The sequence below is a fragment of the Salvelinus sp. IW2-2015 genome, linkage group LG18 (assembly GCF_002910315.2).
Source record: "Salvelinus sp. IW2-2015 linkage group LG18, ASM291031v2, whole genome shotgun sequence".
NCBI classification, from domain to species: Eukaryota; Metazoa; Chordata; class Actinopteri; order Salmoniformes; family Salmonidae; genus Salvelinus; species Salvelinus sp. IW2-2015.
The window spans coordinates 18124751-18139124 of record NC_036858.1 but is presented as its reverse complement, the minus strand read 5'-3'; the positions used below and the strand labels follow the sequence as shown (position 1 = coordinate 18139124).

The 14374-nt window shown below is 41.5% G+C and overlaps 1 protein-coding gene across 2 annotated transcripts in view; it reads right to left on the bottom strand.

The window, feature by feature from the left end:
* Positions 1-14374, bottom strand: part of LOC111977837 (LIM and SH3 domain protein 1) — a 41385-nt gene that overhangs the window by 11618 nt on the left and 15393 nt on the right. The window contains exons 4-5 of one of the 2 annotated variants that reach the window (XM_070448360.1): positions 7456-7563; positions 4930-4996 (exon numbers count right to left, since the gene is read on the bottom strand). In XM_070448360.1, coding sequence (XP_070304461.1) covers positions 4930-4996; positions 7456-7563 — 175 coding nt within the window. Of the gene's footprint in view, positions 1-4923; positions 4997-7455; positions 7564-14374 lie in introns of both variants that reach the window. The other variant, XM_024007557.2, reaches the window with a different exon arrangement.

Here is a 14374-nt window from a genome sequence, read left to right as displayed (position 1 = left end):
TACCTTTAAACGGTCTTTTTCTATAACCATTCGAGTTTTCTCACACAGGTTTGAATGGGAGATGGCTACAGGTWGTCTTTKATTGGATATTTCGCAAAGAGAACATTAATTGTAAATACATTTTTTTTTGCAATTGATGTACAATCATCAATAGCAGTTCATTTAACTTGACAGGATGAAAACATTGAAAATAACGTTGTTGTATTTMATCTTCTTTTAATGTTGATTAATAAAATGTTGCTGTTTAAAATGTAGAAATTATTAAAAAGTTACACTTTTATTGTTGTGTTGGATGTACTGTATTCAAAGCCTACTCTTTGGGTAGACTGGGTACCTGACTGGTTCTACATTCAACAATGCTAGCTACATAGGCTTTCCGTCTAAACGCAGCCTAATTCTGATATTTTTTCCACTAATTGGTCTTTTGACCAATCACATAAGATCTTTTCACATCAGTTATTTTTTAGAGCTGATCTGATCATTCAAAAAATACCAATTAGTGAAACAAAGATTAGAATTGGGCTGCCTGTCTAAATGCAGTCATTGTAGTCCCTCTTGCCAGCTTAATATTGGCTGGCTCAAGAGCGTAAAGAAAGCTTTCAAGATTGGCTTGATTTGACAGTGTTTCATTAACGACAAGTTAGCTTTCTAAAGCAGAAGCAGASACATTCTGGCACATAGGCTGCATTGAGTATATTAAGAAAAACAATGATGACACCAGGACACAAATTCTGAAATATTCAGTGTTTTACTCAACATAATGATTTGCAATGCTTCATAGCAACATTTTGAATGGAACATTATACAGCACATTCGGAAAGTATTCAGACCCCTTCCCTTTTCCCACATTTTGTTARGTTACAGCCTTATTCTAAAATTGATTAAATAAAAAAATGTCGTTATCAATCTACACACAACACCCCATATTGAAAAAGCAAAAACAGGTTTATAGCAATTTTTGCCCATAAAAAAAAAAAAAAGGAAACAGAAATACCTTATTTAATTGAGCTCAGGTGCATCCTGTTTCCATTGATCATCCTTGATAAATCATCAAATCACATTTTATTGGTCACAAACACATGGTTAGCAGATGTTACTGCGACTGTAGCAAAACACTTCTAGTTCCAATAGTGCAGCAATCTAACAATTCCACATCAACTACCTAATACACACACATCTAAGTAAAGGAATGGGATAAGAATATATAAATATAAATATATGGATGAGCAATGACAGAGCAGCATAAGCAAAATACAGTATATACATATGAGATGAGTGATGCAAGATATGTAAACATTATTGAAGTGGCATTATTAAAGTAACTAYTGATCCATTTATTAAAGTGGCCAATGATTTCAAGTCTGTATGTATGCAGCAGTCTCTCTGTGTTAGTGATGGCTGTTTAACAGTCTGATAGCCTTGAGATAAAAGTTGTTTTTCAGTCACTCGGTCCCAGCTTTGATGCACCTGTATTGACCTCGCCTACTGMWWGGTAGCGGGGTGAATAGGCAGTGGCTTGGGTGGTTGTTGTCCTTGATTATCTTTTGGCCTTTCTGTGACATCGGGTGTTGTAGGTGTCCTGGAGGGCAGGTAGTTTGCCCCCGGTGATGCATTGTGCAGACCACACCACCCTCTGGAAAGCCCTGTGGTTGTGGGCAGTGCAGTTGCTGTACRGGGCYGTGATACAGCTCGACGGGATGCTCTCAATTGTGCATCTGTAAAAGTTTATGAGGGTTTTAGGTGACAAGCCAAATTTCTTCAGCCTCCTGAGGTCTGCTGTTTCCTGAAGTCCACAATTGTCTCCTTTGCTTTGTTGACGTTGAGTGAGAGGTTGTTTTCCTGATGCCACACTTCGAGTATCCTCAGCTCCTCCCTGTACTCTGTCTTGTCGTTGTTGGTAATCAAGCCTACTAATGTTGTGTCGTCTACAAACTTGATGATTGAGTTGYAGGCGTGCATGGCCACGCAGTCATGGGTGAACAGGYAGTACAGGAGGGGGCTGAGCACGCACCCTTGTGGGGCCCTAGTGTTGAGGATCAGCGAAGTGGAGATGTTMTTTCCTACCGTCACCACCTGGGGGCGGCCCGTCAGGAAGTCCAGGACCCAATTGCACAGGGCGGGGTTGAGACCCAGGGCCTCAAGCTTAATGATGAGCTTGGAGGGTACTATGGTGTTGAATGCTGAGCTATAGACAATGAGCAGCATTCTTAKATAGGTATTCTTCTTGTCCAGATGGGATAGGGCAGTGTGCATTGTCTGTGGACCTATTGGGGCGGTATGTAAATTGAAGTGGGTCTAGGGTGACAGGTAAGGTGGAGGTGATATGATCCTTGACTAGTCTCTCAAAGCACTTCATGATGACAGAAGTGAGTGCAATGGGGCGATAATCACTTAGTTCAGTTACCTTTGCATTCTTGGGTACAGGAACAATGGTGGCCATCTTGAAGCATGTGGGGACAGCAGACTGGTATAGGGAGAGATTGAATATGTCCGTAAACACACCAGCTAGCTGGTCTGCGCATGCTCTGAAGACGTGGCTAGGGATGCCGTCTGGGCTGGCAGCCTTGCGAGGGTTAACACGTTTAAATGTCTTACTCACYTCGGCCACGGAAAAGGAGAGCCCACAGTCCTTGGTAGCTGGCCATGTCGGTGGCACTGTATTATCCTCAAAGCGGGCAAAGTGTGTTTCTACAACTTGATTGGAGTCAACCTGTTGTAAATTCAATTGATTGCACATGACACCTGTCTATATAAGGTCCCACAGTTGACAGTGCATGTCAGAGCAAAAACCAAGCCATGAGGTCAAAGGAATTATCCGTAGAGCTCTGACACAGAATTGTGTCGAGGCACAGATCTGGGGTAGGGTACCAAACCATTTCTGCAGCATTGAAGGTCCCCAAGAACACAGTGGCCTCCATCATTCTTAAATGAAAAAAGTTTGGAACCACCAAGACTCATCCTAGAGCTGGCCGCCCGGCCAAACTGAGCAATCGGGGGAGAAGGGCCTTGGTCAAGGAGGTGACCAAGAACCCGATGGTCACTCTGACAGAGCTCCAGAGTCCCTATGTGGAGATGGGAGAACCTTTCAGAAGGACAACCAACTCTGCAGCATTCCACCAATCAGGCCTTTATGGTAGAGCGGCCAGACTGAAGCCACTCCTCAGTAAAAGGCACATGACAGCCCGCTTGGAGTTTGCCAAAAGGCACCTAAAGGACTCTTGGACCATGAGAAACAAGATTCGCTGGTCTGACGAAACCAAGATTGAACTCCTTGGCCTGAATTCCAAGCGTCACGTCTGGAGGAAACCTGGCACCATCCCTATGGTGAAGCATGGTGGTGGCAGCATCATGCTGTGGGAATGTTTTTAAGCGGCAGGGGCTGGGAGACTAGTCAGGATTGAGGGAAAGATCAATGGAGCAAAGTACAGAGAGATTCTTGATGAAAACCTGCTCCAGAGAGCTCAGCAACTCAGACTGGGGCGAAGGTTCACCTTCCAACAGGACAATGACCCTAAGCACACAGCCAAGACAATGCAGGAGTGGCTTTTGGAAAAGTCTCTGAGTGTCCTTGAGTGGCCCAGCCAGAGCCCGGACTTGAACCCTATCGAACATCTCTGGAGAGACCTGAAAATAGCTGTGCAGCGATGCTCCCCATCCAACCTGACAGAGCTTGAGAGGATCTGCAGAGAAGAATGGGAGAAACTCCCCAAATACAGGTGTGCCAAGCTTGTAGCATCATTCCCATGATGGCTCAAGGSTGTAATCGCTGTCAAAAGTACTCAAAGTACTGAGTAAAGGGTCTGAATACTTAATGTAAATGTAATATTTTCGTTTTTAATTTTAAACAAATGTGCAAACATTTCTAAATTACAGTTTTTCTTTGTCATTATGGGGTATTGTTTGTAGATTGATGACGAAAAACAACAACAATTTAATCAATTTTAGAATATGCCTGTAACGTAGCAAAATGTGGAAAAAGTCAAGTGGTCTGAATACTTTCCGAATACACTGTAAATAATACATATTTCTTATTTTCTAAATATTGTACAACTTCCTTGTGAATGATGAAATTATTGAATTCTTAWTTTCTGTCAAGTTGCATCACACCACCAATTAAATATTTTTCATATGCACAGTGCTGGTATTTTCAACTGCTCTATTAGGACATCATTGATTGATTACTAATTGCGCTCGCCTGTTTCTTCCCAGCCCAAACCAGGTGCTGCTGATTAGTGTAACTATGGTAACCAGTACAGAAAGGCAGGTAGGTATGCTAGCAAGTACTAGTTACTAGATATAGTATGCTAACAAGTACTAACAGGGAAGCCTCCTAGGTTTTAAATTCTAGAAATATCTGTCTTAAAATMTACAGTTGTCAACTGGAAGCCGATCTTAAAGTTTCCAACTTTATGCAAAATTTCWGAATAATTCATTAATACATTTTTGGTAATGACTTGGAAGTATGGCCTAATACTACCTAATGCTACAGATGCAAGGCAAACATAGACATTTAAAACAATTTGTAGTATTAGGGCATCAGGCTGTCTGATAGTGGACTGTGTACTGAGAATGGCAGTGAGAAGCATTATTAGCTTATCAATTTACTTTTCTAAAATCGTGAATAATAGACCATATGAGTAAAAAAATGGTTGGAAACAATACTCAAGTCAAAATGGGCTTTTGGGTTGTTATTTTCTTTTCTCTTCCCCCTCCCTCCCTAACTTCCTCCCTCTCTCTTTCTTTCCCTCTKTATATATCCAAATACTTACTTCCAAATGTTTATAAGTTTGCTGGCATACCCAAAATAGTATTTGAACCCAGCCAGGTCTGTTACAGTATGCTTTTTATTGTGTGTGTGTATGTGTGTATGCGCGTATGCGTGTGTGCACGTCGCATGTGCCTGCATGTGTGTGGAGTATTTACCTTGACTGGCATTCACTGGGGGTGGGGCATCACTACTAATTCTGCTCTTCTCGAATTCCTCATGATACTTTATCTGCCAGACAGACAGACAGACGACGACAGACAGACAGACAGACAGACAGACAGAAGACAGACAGACAGAGCAGAAGACAGAGACAGACAGACAGGACAGACCAGACAGACAGACAGAGCACGACAGACGGAGACAGGCAGAACAGACAGAGACGAGGACAGACAGACAGACCAGACAGACAGACAGAGCAGAAGCAGACAGACAGACAACAGACAGACAGGACAGACAGACAGACCAGAGCCAGACAGGACAGACAGACAGACAGACGAGACAGGACAGACAGACAGACAGGAGAGACAGAACAGGGACTCATTCATTGTACTGAGAGAATCACTGCAGCGTTATAGATCATGTCCAGAAGGGGTCACTATGTTGCCAATTCTGCCATCAGCAACGACAGTATGTTCAGGTTTGTGTGAAGTACCATTTTGGAGGTATTGACAAAAACAAAGAGGAAATTACATTTCAAAGACAACAGTGATTTAACAATTAACGTTTCAATCAGTTAAGCCTGATCACATAACTTTGGTAGGAGGTTTGCTCTAAAGTGGTGCTAAACGAGATCACTTTCCCATCGCCAGACCAGTGTGCTAAGAAAATCCTACATGGTTCCTTTCCTTGTTTCTTTCCTTCTATGGACACTGTCTTAAAGGGCTGGTAGGGTTAGTAGTTCTCATATAACCAGTAGCAATTGTATCTGGTAACCCTTACAGGAGACAAGTGGTGCCATGAAAGGAAAGAGACGAATCTGTCCGAACTGGTGTACAACTACTGGATTGCAGCCATTGAAATTTGAGGATGGAGGAAACAGAGGACTGAATGTCCAGAGGAAGCGAAGTGCAGCCCTGGTGTAACCCCTCCGTCCTCAAACGACCTGAAGTAAAACAATCGAGGGACTAAACCAACTACTAAGGAGGGTGTAGAACGAAGAGGAAAAGAGGTGATAACAAATATAGAGTGTATGTAAAGACAGGAGAAAAGACAAGAAAACGGAGAAAAATAGCTGAGAAATGAATAAAGACAATAACAAGCTAGAGGCAGACTGAGGCAAGCATTCAGAAAAATCAAAGAGAGATAAAGAGTGAAGAATGTGAGACAAGCAGAGAGAGGGGAGGACAGACGACGAGACAGAAAGACCGGAGAGAGAGAGGACACATCTAGACGAAACACAGAGAGTAAGAGGAAGAATGAAAGGAGAAAACATAGAAAGAAGAACTAGGGGGGAGTCAGTTGGAGGGGATTATGTTAGTCTGGACACTTGAGTCACATTTCAGACATTTCTTAGGGCCCCAGAAGGAGTTGCCCTATTGTTATGGTCAACTCCCTCAGCTATGAGGAGAAAGTGAATGTCCACTTCTCAGTTTTCTGCTGTTCCCAGATAGACACTCTCACTTCCTCTCTCCTCTCTCTCTTGCTTTTGACTTATGTCATAGTCTCCTGGCTTGGTGTTAACTCTCTCTCTCTTTGTCATAGCTCCTTCTCTCTCTCCCGTGTTTCATATTACCTCTCTCTCTCTGCCTTGTTTTTCTATTACTCTCTCTCCTCTCTGCCTTATTCTATCCTCTCGCTCTTCTCTTTCTTTGAGGCTTTTCTATGACTCTCTCTCTCTCTCGGTGCTTTTTCTATACTCTCCTCGTCTCTCCTCTTGCCCTTTTCTATACTTCTCTCTCCTGCTCTTGCCTCTTTTCTATACCTCATCGTCTTCTCCTTGCCTTTTTCTATACTCTCTCTTTTTTTACTCTCTCTCTCTCTCTTGCCTTTTTCTATACTCTCTCTCTGCTCTCTTGCCTTTTGTTCTATACTCTCTCTCTCTCTTCTTGCCTTTTTCTATTATCTGCTCTCGCTCTTCTCTTATGCCTTTTGTTCTATCTCGCCTCCTCCTTCTCTTTGCCTTTTTTATACGCTCTCTCTCTCTCTGTTCTCTCTAGGTTCCACTCTCTTTCTCTCCTTGGAGCAGCAGAAGCAGAGTGGAATGAGGAGAGATAGTGTTGAATTCTAGCCATGGCTCTCCATTATACCTCTAGGGAACACCACAGTCTCTAACAGTCTCCTTCTTTTAGCCTTATCTGATATATGATATAGAGATGGAATGAGATAGATTGAGCCAGTCCATTTGACAAAATCTGTCTATTAGTTTGGTCAGTCAGGAGAAAATGAGTTTATGTTTGCTGATGGAAAAAGGATAAGGGAGAGCACAAAACAGTACAGCCTGCAAAGAAGGACTGCAGTTTTGTACGTAGCACTATTAGCAATGGTGCTTGGTCCCAGATCTGTAAACGTATTAAGCGTAAACAGATGTGGGACCAGGCTAGTAGCAATGACCTTTGCAGCTAAAATCTTTTGGTCCAAAGTGAGAAGAGGGGGGAGATAGGGAAGTGGGTGTAGTTCATTAGGAATGTTGATTCGATACTGGTTTAGTTCTGTTTTTGAAAATGTAGATACAGAGTCAATAGACTTACGTTGCTGATCTGGTCTTGCGTTTTCTTCACTCTCTGCATCTCCGGTGTGTCGGCCACCACGCTGAAGCCTTTCCCCTTGTTCTTCTCAAACTCCTCTTTGTACAGCGCCTGACACACGCAAACGCACYCACGCACACAGAAACACACACACACYGGTTTACAGAAAACCTCACGTACTWACAACATMTCTTCACTTGCTTACTTACTGTATGTCATACAGACACACATGAGCACATGACCCATAAGCCGTTACACTTCAGTAGGAGGGCTGAAATCGAAATACTGTACTACAATTATAACATTAGTGGTTACGATAGTGTTGATTGGGCCATGCATTCATGTTAAATATACTTTTTCTCCTCGTCTTTTCTCCGTGAACCCTCCATATTCCAGAACGAAATTGCTCACGTCCACAAAGAACTACATTCCCTAAATGCTCACCACGACGCCCAGATCCGTTCACCAGTTTTCTTTCACGAAGATACAGTAGGTTTTTAAAATGATAATTCTGCCATAGACAACTATTGAACAGACATTTAAAGAAATCCAACAAAGTTGTCAATAGTGACACTCGAATCACAGAGAAAGGTGAATTGTGACCTTCAACTTCCGTTTGAATATTTAAGAAAGTTGTTGTTGATATAATTAAAACCAATCTTACAGTCAAAATGGAGGGAAGCTATTTTGGTACATGTCCTGTAATATGGCACCTGCTAACGGCTAATTTTCATCTTTGTTGAAGGAGAAAAAMATCATTTATAGAAGTGGTATACTGTAGATAATACATTCTCACTCAAGGCAAGCAACGCMTGTTGATTGTATAGCTATGAGGGTTGTACATTTTATTTCACGTTGTTGCACTGCTCTCACACAATCTGAAATCTCTGCGATGGGCTAACGCTAGGCTAGCTAGCTAGCACTGGGAAACAAATAGGACAGGTAGCGATAGCATCACTAGCGTTAGCTAGTAGCTATCTAGCTAGCTATGGTTGAATTTGCTTTTAGAATGTAGTTATTTTCTCCTGTCTGTGTGGTTCATGTTTGTCAAACAGACAGTCTGTTCTCTTTCATTGACAGCCGGCATTTTCAAAGCAGTTCTGTTGATTTATGTGCAGGCGTATTTATGTTAGCTAACTGGCTGACTAAATTAGCAAGCTAGCCAACTACCTAGCTAATTACCATATGAGCTAATCGGCCGTATCACTTGCTAATTGTAAGTTTACTAGCTATCTGCCTAAATGTCAGTAAAGTCATGATYAAGGCAAAAGGCTCAGGCTTCATTCAGTGTGAGCTTTTGGCAGGACACTGGTACTTAACAGCTAAATTTAGCAAAACCATAGAAGGGAGGATGGTCGGGGAGGATGTATGGCATATAATGCAAACGTCTAGCAAACCAAAGGTTGCGTGTTCGAATCGCGTCTGGGACAACTTGAGTACTTTAGCTAAAAAGTAACTTTAGCTAACCACAACTTTAGCTAACCTCAKCCATAGTGTTGRGCAACTACTTAGCATGTTAGTTAACCCTCAACCTAACCCTAACAGACCTGGAATAATTATAGTTTTACTATGCTTTGTGGAAAGTAACTATTTRTCCCGGGGAACACATAGTTACTTTGGAGGTGACTACAACTATTTGAATACAGATCCCAAAAATTACTACCAATATTTTGTACCGATAAGTACAAATAAGTTATGACGCTCAACTACTGTATGACTCTTTCAACATGCCACTGAAAATGTTGAAGTCTGCAATTAATTTGACCATACCTGAAAATACTGCAGAGTAATTCAAAGCCATTTGCAAATATTGCAAACAGCAAGTTGYATGCTAAGCAAAAAAACAACTTCTAACCTCTTTGTCGATCTGAGGTTAAGTGTTCTTGTTTCAAACACACACTATACCATCTTTAAAGGGATGGTTTACTCAGAATTTAAACTAACARGATCTTCTTGGCTGTAYTTGATTCAAGAAGGCAGTTTTGGGATATTTTGTTTCCTTTAGATACTTAATACCCATTTTCTGTTCCTGTTAGCATTCTCAGTAACACTTAACATTAAACTGTTCTTGTGCCTTTTTAATACAACTGTAATTACTTTTGGAGRAACATTTTATTAGCATGTTGTTACATAACACTTTGGTAATTGCATTTTAATTGCATAGCAATGAGCTGAGAGTTTTGTAACTACCGTACACAAGGTATAGTGACTGCCCCATATTCCAATTATGTAATAACTCCATTATTATGCAATTATAAAGCCATTTCCAAAGTCCTATGTAAAAACAATGTTGTTATTGTAATAATCACAAAGTTACAGCACATGTATAAGAACTTGATGTCAAGCATTACTGTACTTCCTTATGTCTCACTCAATATGAAAATATATTTGTTAGTCATTTTGAAGCTGCAAAAGTGGTCTACTCTAATGTTGAGGTGATTCCATGTTGTCACGCCCTGACTTTAGTTATATTTGCTTTCTTTATTATTTGGTTAGGTCAGGGTGTGACAAGGGTGGTTTGTTTAGTTTTTGTATTGTCTAGGGTTTTTGTCTTGTCTAGGGTTTTTTGGTTATCTATGGGGATTTTGTATTGTCTAGGGGTATGTAGGTTTATGGTGGCCTGAATGGGTTCCCAATCAGAGACAGCTGTTTATCGTTGTCTCTGATTGGGGAGCCTATTTAGGTTGCCATTTTCCATGTTGGTTTTGTGGGTAGTTGTCCATGTTTAGTTGCCTGTGAGCACTACGTTGGCTTCACGTGTCGGTTGGTTGTTTATTGTTTTGTTGGCGACATCGTTAAATAAAAAAAGTATGTACGCTCAAAACGCTGCGCCTTGGTCCACTCCTTTAAACGGCRGTGACACATGTCCCTCATGTATTTCATTTTGGCCTATAAACTATATTAAGCTGAATATCTAAGAACCCTCCAAACRATGTGCTTATGATCATTATATTCAAATACCTTCAACTATTATTTGGTTTTCTGAGAGGTATTCAARAATACTTTCAAATATTATTTGTTTTTCTGAATTTGAATATCAAAGAAAACAGTTGCCTTTTAGTTGAAGCTCTCTATAAACTATATTTGACWACCTTGAGTATTTGAAAAGTTGGTATTTTAAAATAAACTACAAAACAGAACTAATTTCTGCCCAGGTCTGAACCCTAAACCCTGGCCTAGCTAACGTAGTCACCTAACTAACATTAGCCACAAATGRGAATGCAACAAGATGTAAACTAGAAATCATGTTGCAGCTGATTGATTTTTTGTTATTTGACTCAACTTCAAATGTTGTACAGTGTATCAATAGCAGTGTCAGATTTAATAAGCTGCGTTTGCTGTACAACCTTAGTGCATATGTAAAATTTAGGGCAGGGATGCTCATATRGAGCATACAGCCATGCAATCTACATAGAAAAACATTGGCAGTAGAATGGCCTTACTGAAGAGCTCAGTGACTTTCAACATGGCACCATCATAGGATGCCACATTTCCAACAAGTCAATTTGTCAAATTTCTGCCCTGCTAGAGTTGCCCCGGTCAACTGTAAGTGCTGTTATTGTAAAGTGGAAACGTCTAGGAGCAACAACGACTCTGCCGCAAAGTGGTAGGCCACACAAGCTCACAGAACAGGACTGCTGAGTGCTGAAATGCATAGCACGTAAAAATCGTCTGTCCTCGGTTGCAACACTTACTACCGAGTTCCAAACGGCCTCTGGAAGCAACTTCAGCACAATAACAGTTTATCGGGAGCTTCATGAAATGGGTTTCCATGGCCAAGCAGCCGCAAACAAGCCTAAGATCACCATGCATAATGCCAAGTGTCGGCTGGAGGGGTGTAAAGCTCACCGCCYTTGGACTCTGGAGCAGTGGAAACGCATTCTCTGGTGATGAATCACACTTCACCATCTGGCAGTCCGACGGACTAATCTGGGTTTGGTGGATGCCAGGAGAATGCTATCTGCCCCAATGCATAGTGCCAACTGTAAAGTTTGGTGGAGGAGGAATAATGGTCTGGGGCGGTTTTTCATGGTTCGGGCTAGGCCCCTTAGTTCCAGTGAAGGGACATTTTAACGCTACAGCATACAATGACATTCTAGACGATTCTGTSCTTCCAACTTTGTGGCAACAGTTTGGGGAAGGCCCTTTCCTCTTTCAGCATGACAATGTCCCCGTGRACAAAGCGAGGTCCATATAGAAATGGTTTTGAGATCGGTATGGAAGACCTCAACCCCATCAAARACCTTTGGGATGAATTGGAACACAGACTGCGAGCCAGGCCGAATCGCCCAACATCAGTGCCCAACGTCACTATGGAAGCAAATCCCCGCAGCAATGTTCCAACATCTAGTGGAAAGCCTTCCCAGAAGAGTGGAGGTTGTTATAGCAGCAAAGGGGTGGCCAACTCCATATTAATGGCTATGATTTTGGAAAGAGATGTTGGTCATGTAGTGTATATATACATATTATGATTCTATTTTTACTCAAACCACCCGCAGGCCGGATTGGACCACCAATGTGTGTGGGTGTTAACTTCTTATGGCTGGGGGCAGTATTGAGTAGCTTGGATGAATAAGGTGCCCAAAGTAAACTGCCTGCTACTCAGGCCCAGAAGCTAAGATATGAATATTATTAGTAGATTTGGATAGAAAACACTCTGAAGTTTCTAAAACTGTTTGAATGATGTCTGTGAGTAAAACAGAACTCATATGGCAGGCAAAGACCTGAGAYAAAATCCAACCAGGAAGTGGGAAATCTGAGGTTTGTAGGTTTTCAAGTCTTTGCCTATCCAATATACAGTGTCTATGGGGTCATATTGCACTTTCTACGGCTTCRACTAGATGTCAACAGTCTTTAGAACCTTGTTTCAGGCTTCTACTGTGAAGGGGGAGAGAATAAGAGCTGAGTGACTAAGAGGTCTGGCAGAATGCCATGAGCTCAGTCAGGAGTGCACTCGTGAGAGGTAGCTGCGTTCATTTTCCTTTCTAAAGACAAAGGAATTCTTTAAAATTATTGAAGGTATATGTTAAAAACATCCTAAAGATTGATTCTATACATCGTTTGACATGTTTCTACGAACTGTAATGGAACTTTTAGACTTTTTGTCTGGCCTGCGCCTCATGAATTTGGATTTGTGAACTAAACGCGCAAACAAAAAGGAGGTATTTGGACATAAATTATGGACTTTATCGAACAAAACAAACATTTATTGTGGAACTGGGATTCCTGGGAGTGCATTCTGATGAAGATCATCAAAGGTAAGTTAATATTTATAATGCTATTTCTGACTTCTGTTGACTCCACAACATGGCGGGTATCTGTATGGCTTGTTTTGGTCTCTGAGCGCTGTACTCAGATTATTGCATGGTGTGCTTTTTCCGAAAAGCTTTTTTGAAATCTGACACAGTGGTTGCATTAAGGAGAAGTTTATCTATAATTCCATGCATAACACTTGTATCTTTTATCAATGTTTATTATGAGTATTTCTGTAAATTTATGCAAAATCACTGAATGTTTTGGAAGCAAAACATTACTGAACATAACGCGCCAATGTAAACTGCGATTTTTGGATATAAATATGAACTTTATCGAACAAAACATACATGTATTGTGTAACATTAAGTCCTATGAGTGTCATCTGATGAAGATCATCAAAGGTTAGTGATTCATTTTATCTCTATTTCTGCTTTTTGTGACTCCTCTCTTTGGCTGGAAAAATGGCTGTGTTTTTCTGTGACTAGGTGCTGACCTAACATAATTGCATGGTATGCTTTCATCGTAAAGCCTTTTTGAAATCGGACACTGTGGTGTGATTAACAACAAGTTTATCTTTAAAATGGTGTATAATACTTGTATGTTTGAGGAATTTTAATTATGAGATTTCTGTTGTTTGAATTTGGCGCCCTGCACTTTCACTGGCTGTTGTCATATCGATCCCGTTAACGGGATTTCAGCCGTAAGAAGTGAAATTCGATTTGTGTTTGTGATCATGCCGTTTATAGTTAGGCCTACTACAGACAAAAAAGTTTGTATAACATGTCGTAGGCTGTAACAGACAAAGARGTCTGATCATCGCCAGGGGGTGAGTGAGAACTGGAAGGGAGGGGAAAGCAGCAGCGGAGCTACCGGAGCTACATAAAAACATTTGTGAATAAAGTATAACATGCGCAGAAGGTTGTTTGGCTATCGGGAAGAGGCATCCAGAGAGTCTGGTCACCCAGCTAATATTCCTCACTGGATTCTGGATCTCCAATACTTTTTTGTAAAATAAACCAATGGTGACTCCATACCGTTGCCTCCGCTCTAATATTTGTAAGGTTGCCCATGGAATGGTCTTCCCCAGAGCTGAAGATCCGAATCAGATTCTGTGCATGTGTTTCTTTACCCCTAATTTGCACACATATTTTTGTGCTCACCCTCGCTTCACATTTCGAACTGTCAATCGTGTAAGAACCAACGCTGGAGATGAGAAGCAGGAACGGGGAGTAGAACATTTAATGTAGCACAGACATGGAACAGGACAGGAACAGCGTCAGAACCAGGGAAGAAAATTACAAGCGAACATTAATGCTGAAGCGGGGAACAGAGCTGGGGAACAGACAGATAAAGGGGAGGAACACAGGCGATTGAGTCCAGGTGAGTGCAATGAATCGCTGATGCGCGTGACGAGGGGAGCAGGTGTGCGTAATGATGGTGGCAGGAATGCGCAATGCTGGGCAGCCTAGTGCCCTCGAGCGCCAGGGAGGGAGAGCGGGAGCAGGCGTGACAAATCGTGAATGATAAGTTTTACCAGTGAAACGTCCATGCAGCATCTGAATGTCAACCATTGTGGTGGCATTTTCCTGTATTACCAAATGAGGAGAGTTACAAACTACACACCAGTCAGAGTTATACTTAAACTACATCTTTAATAAGCTTTAAG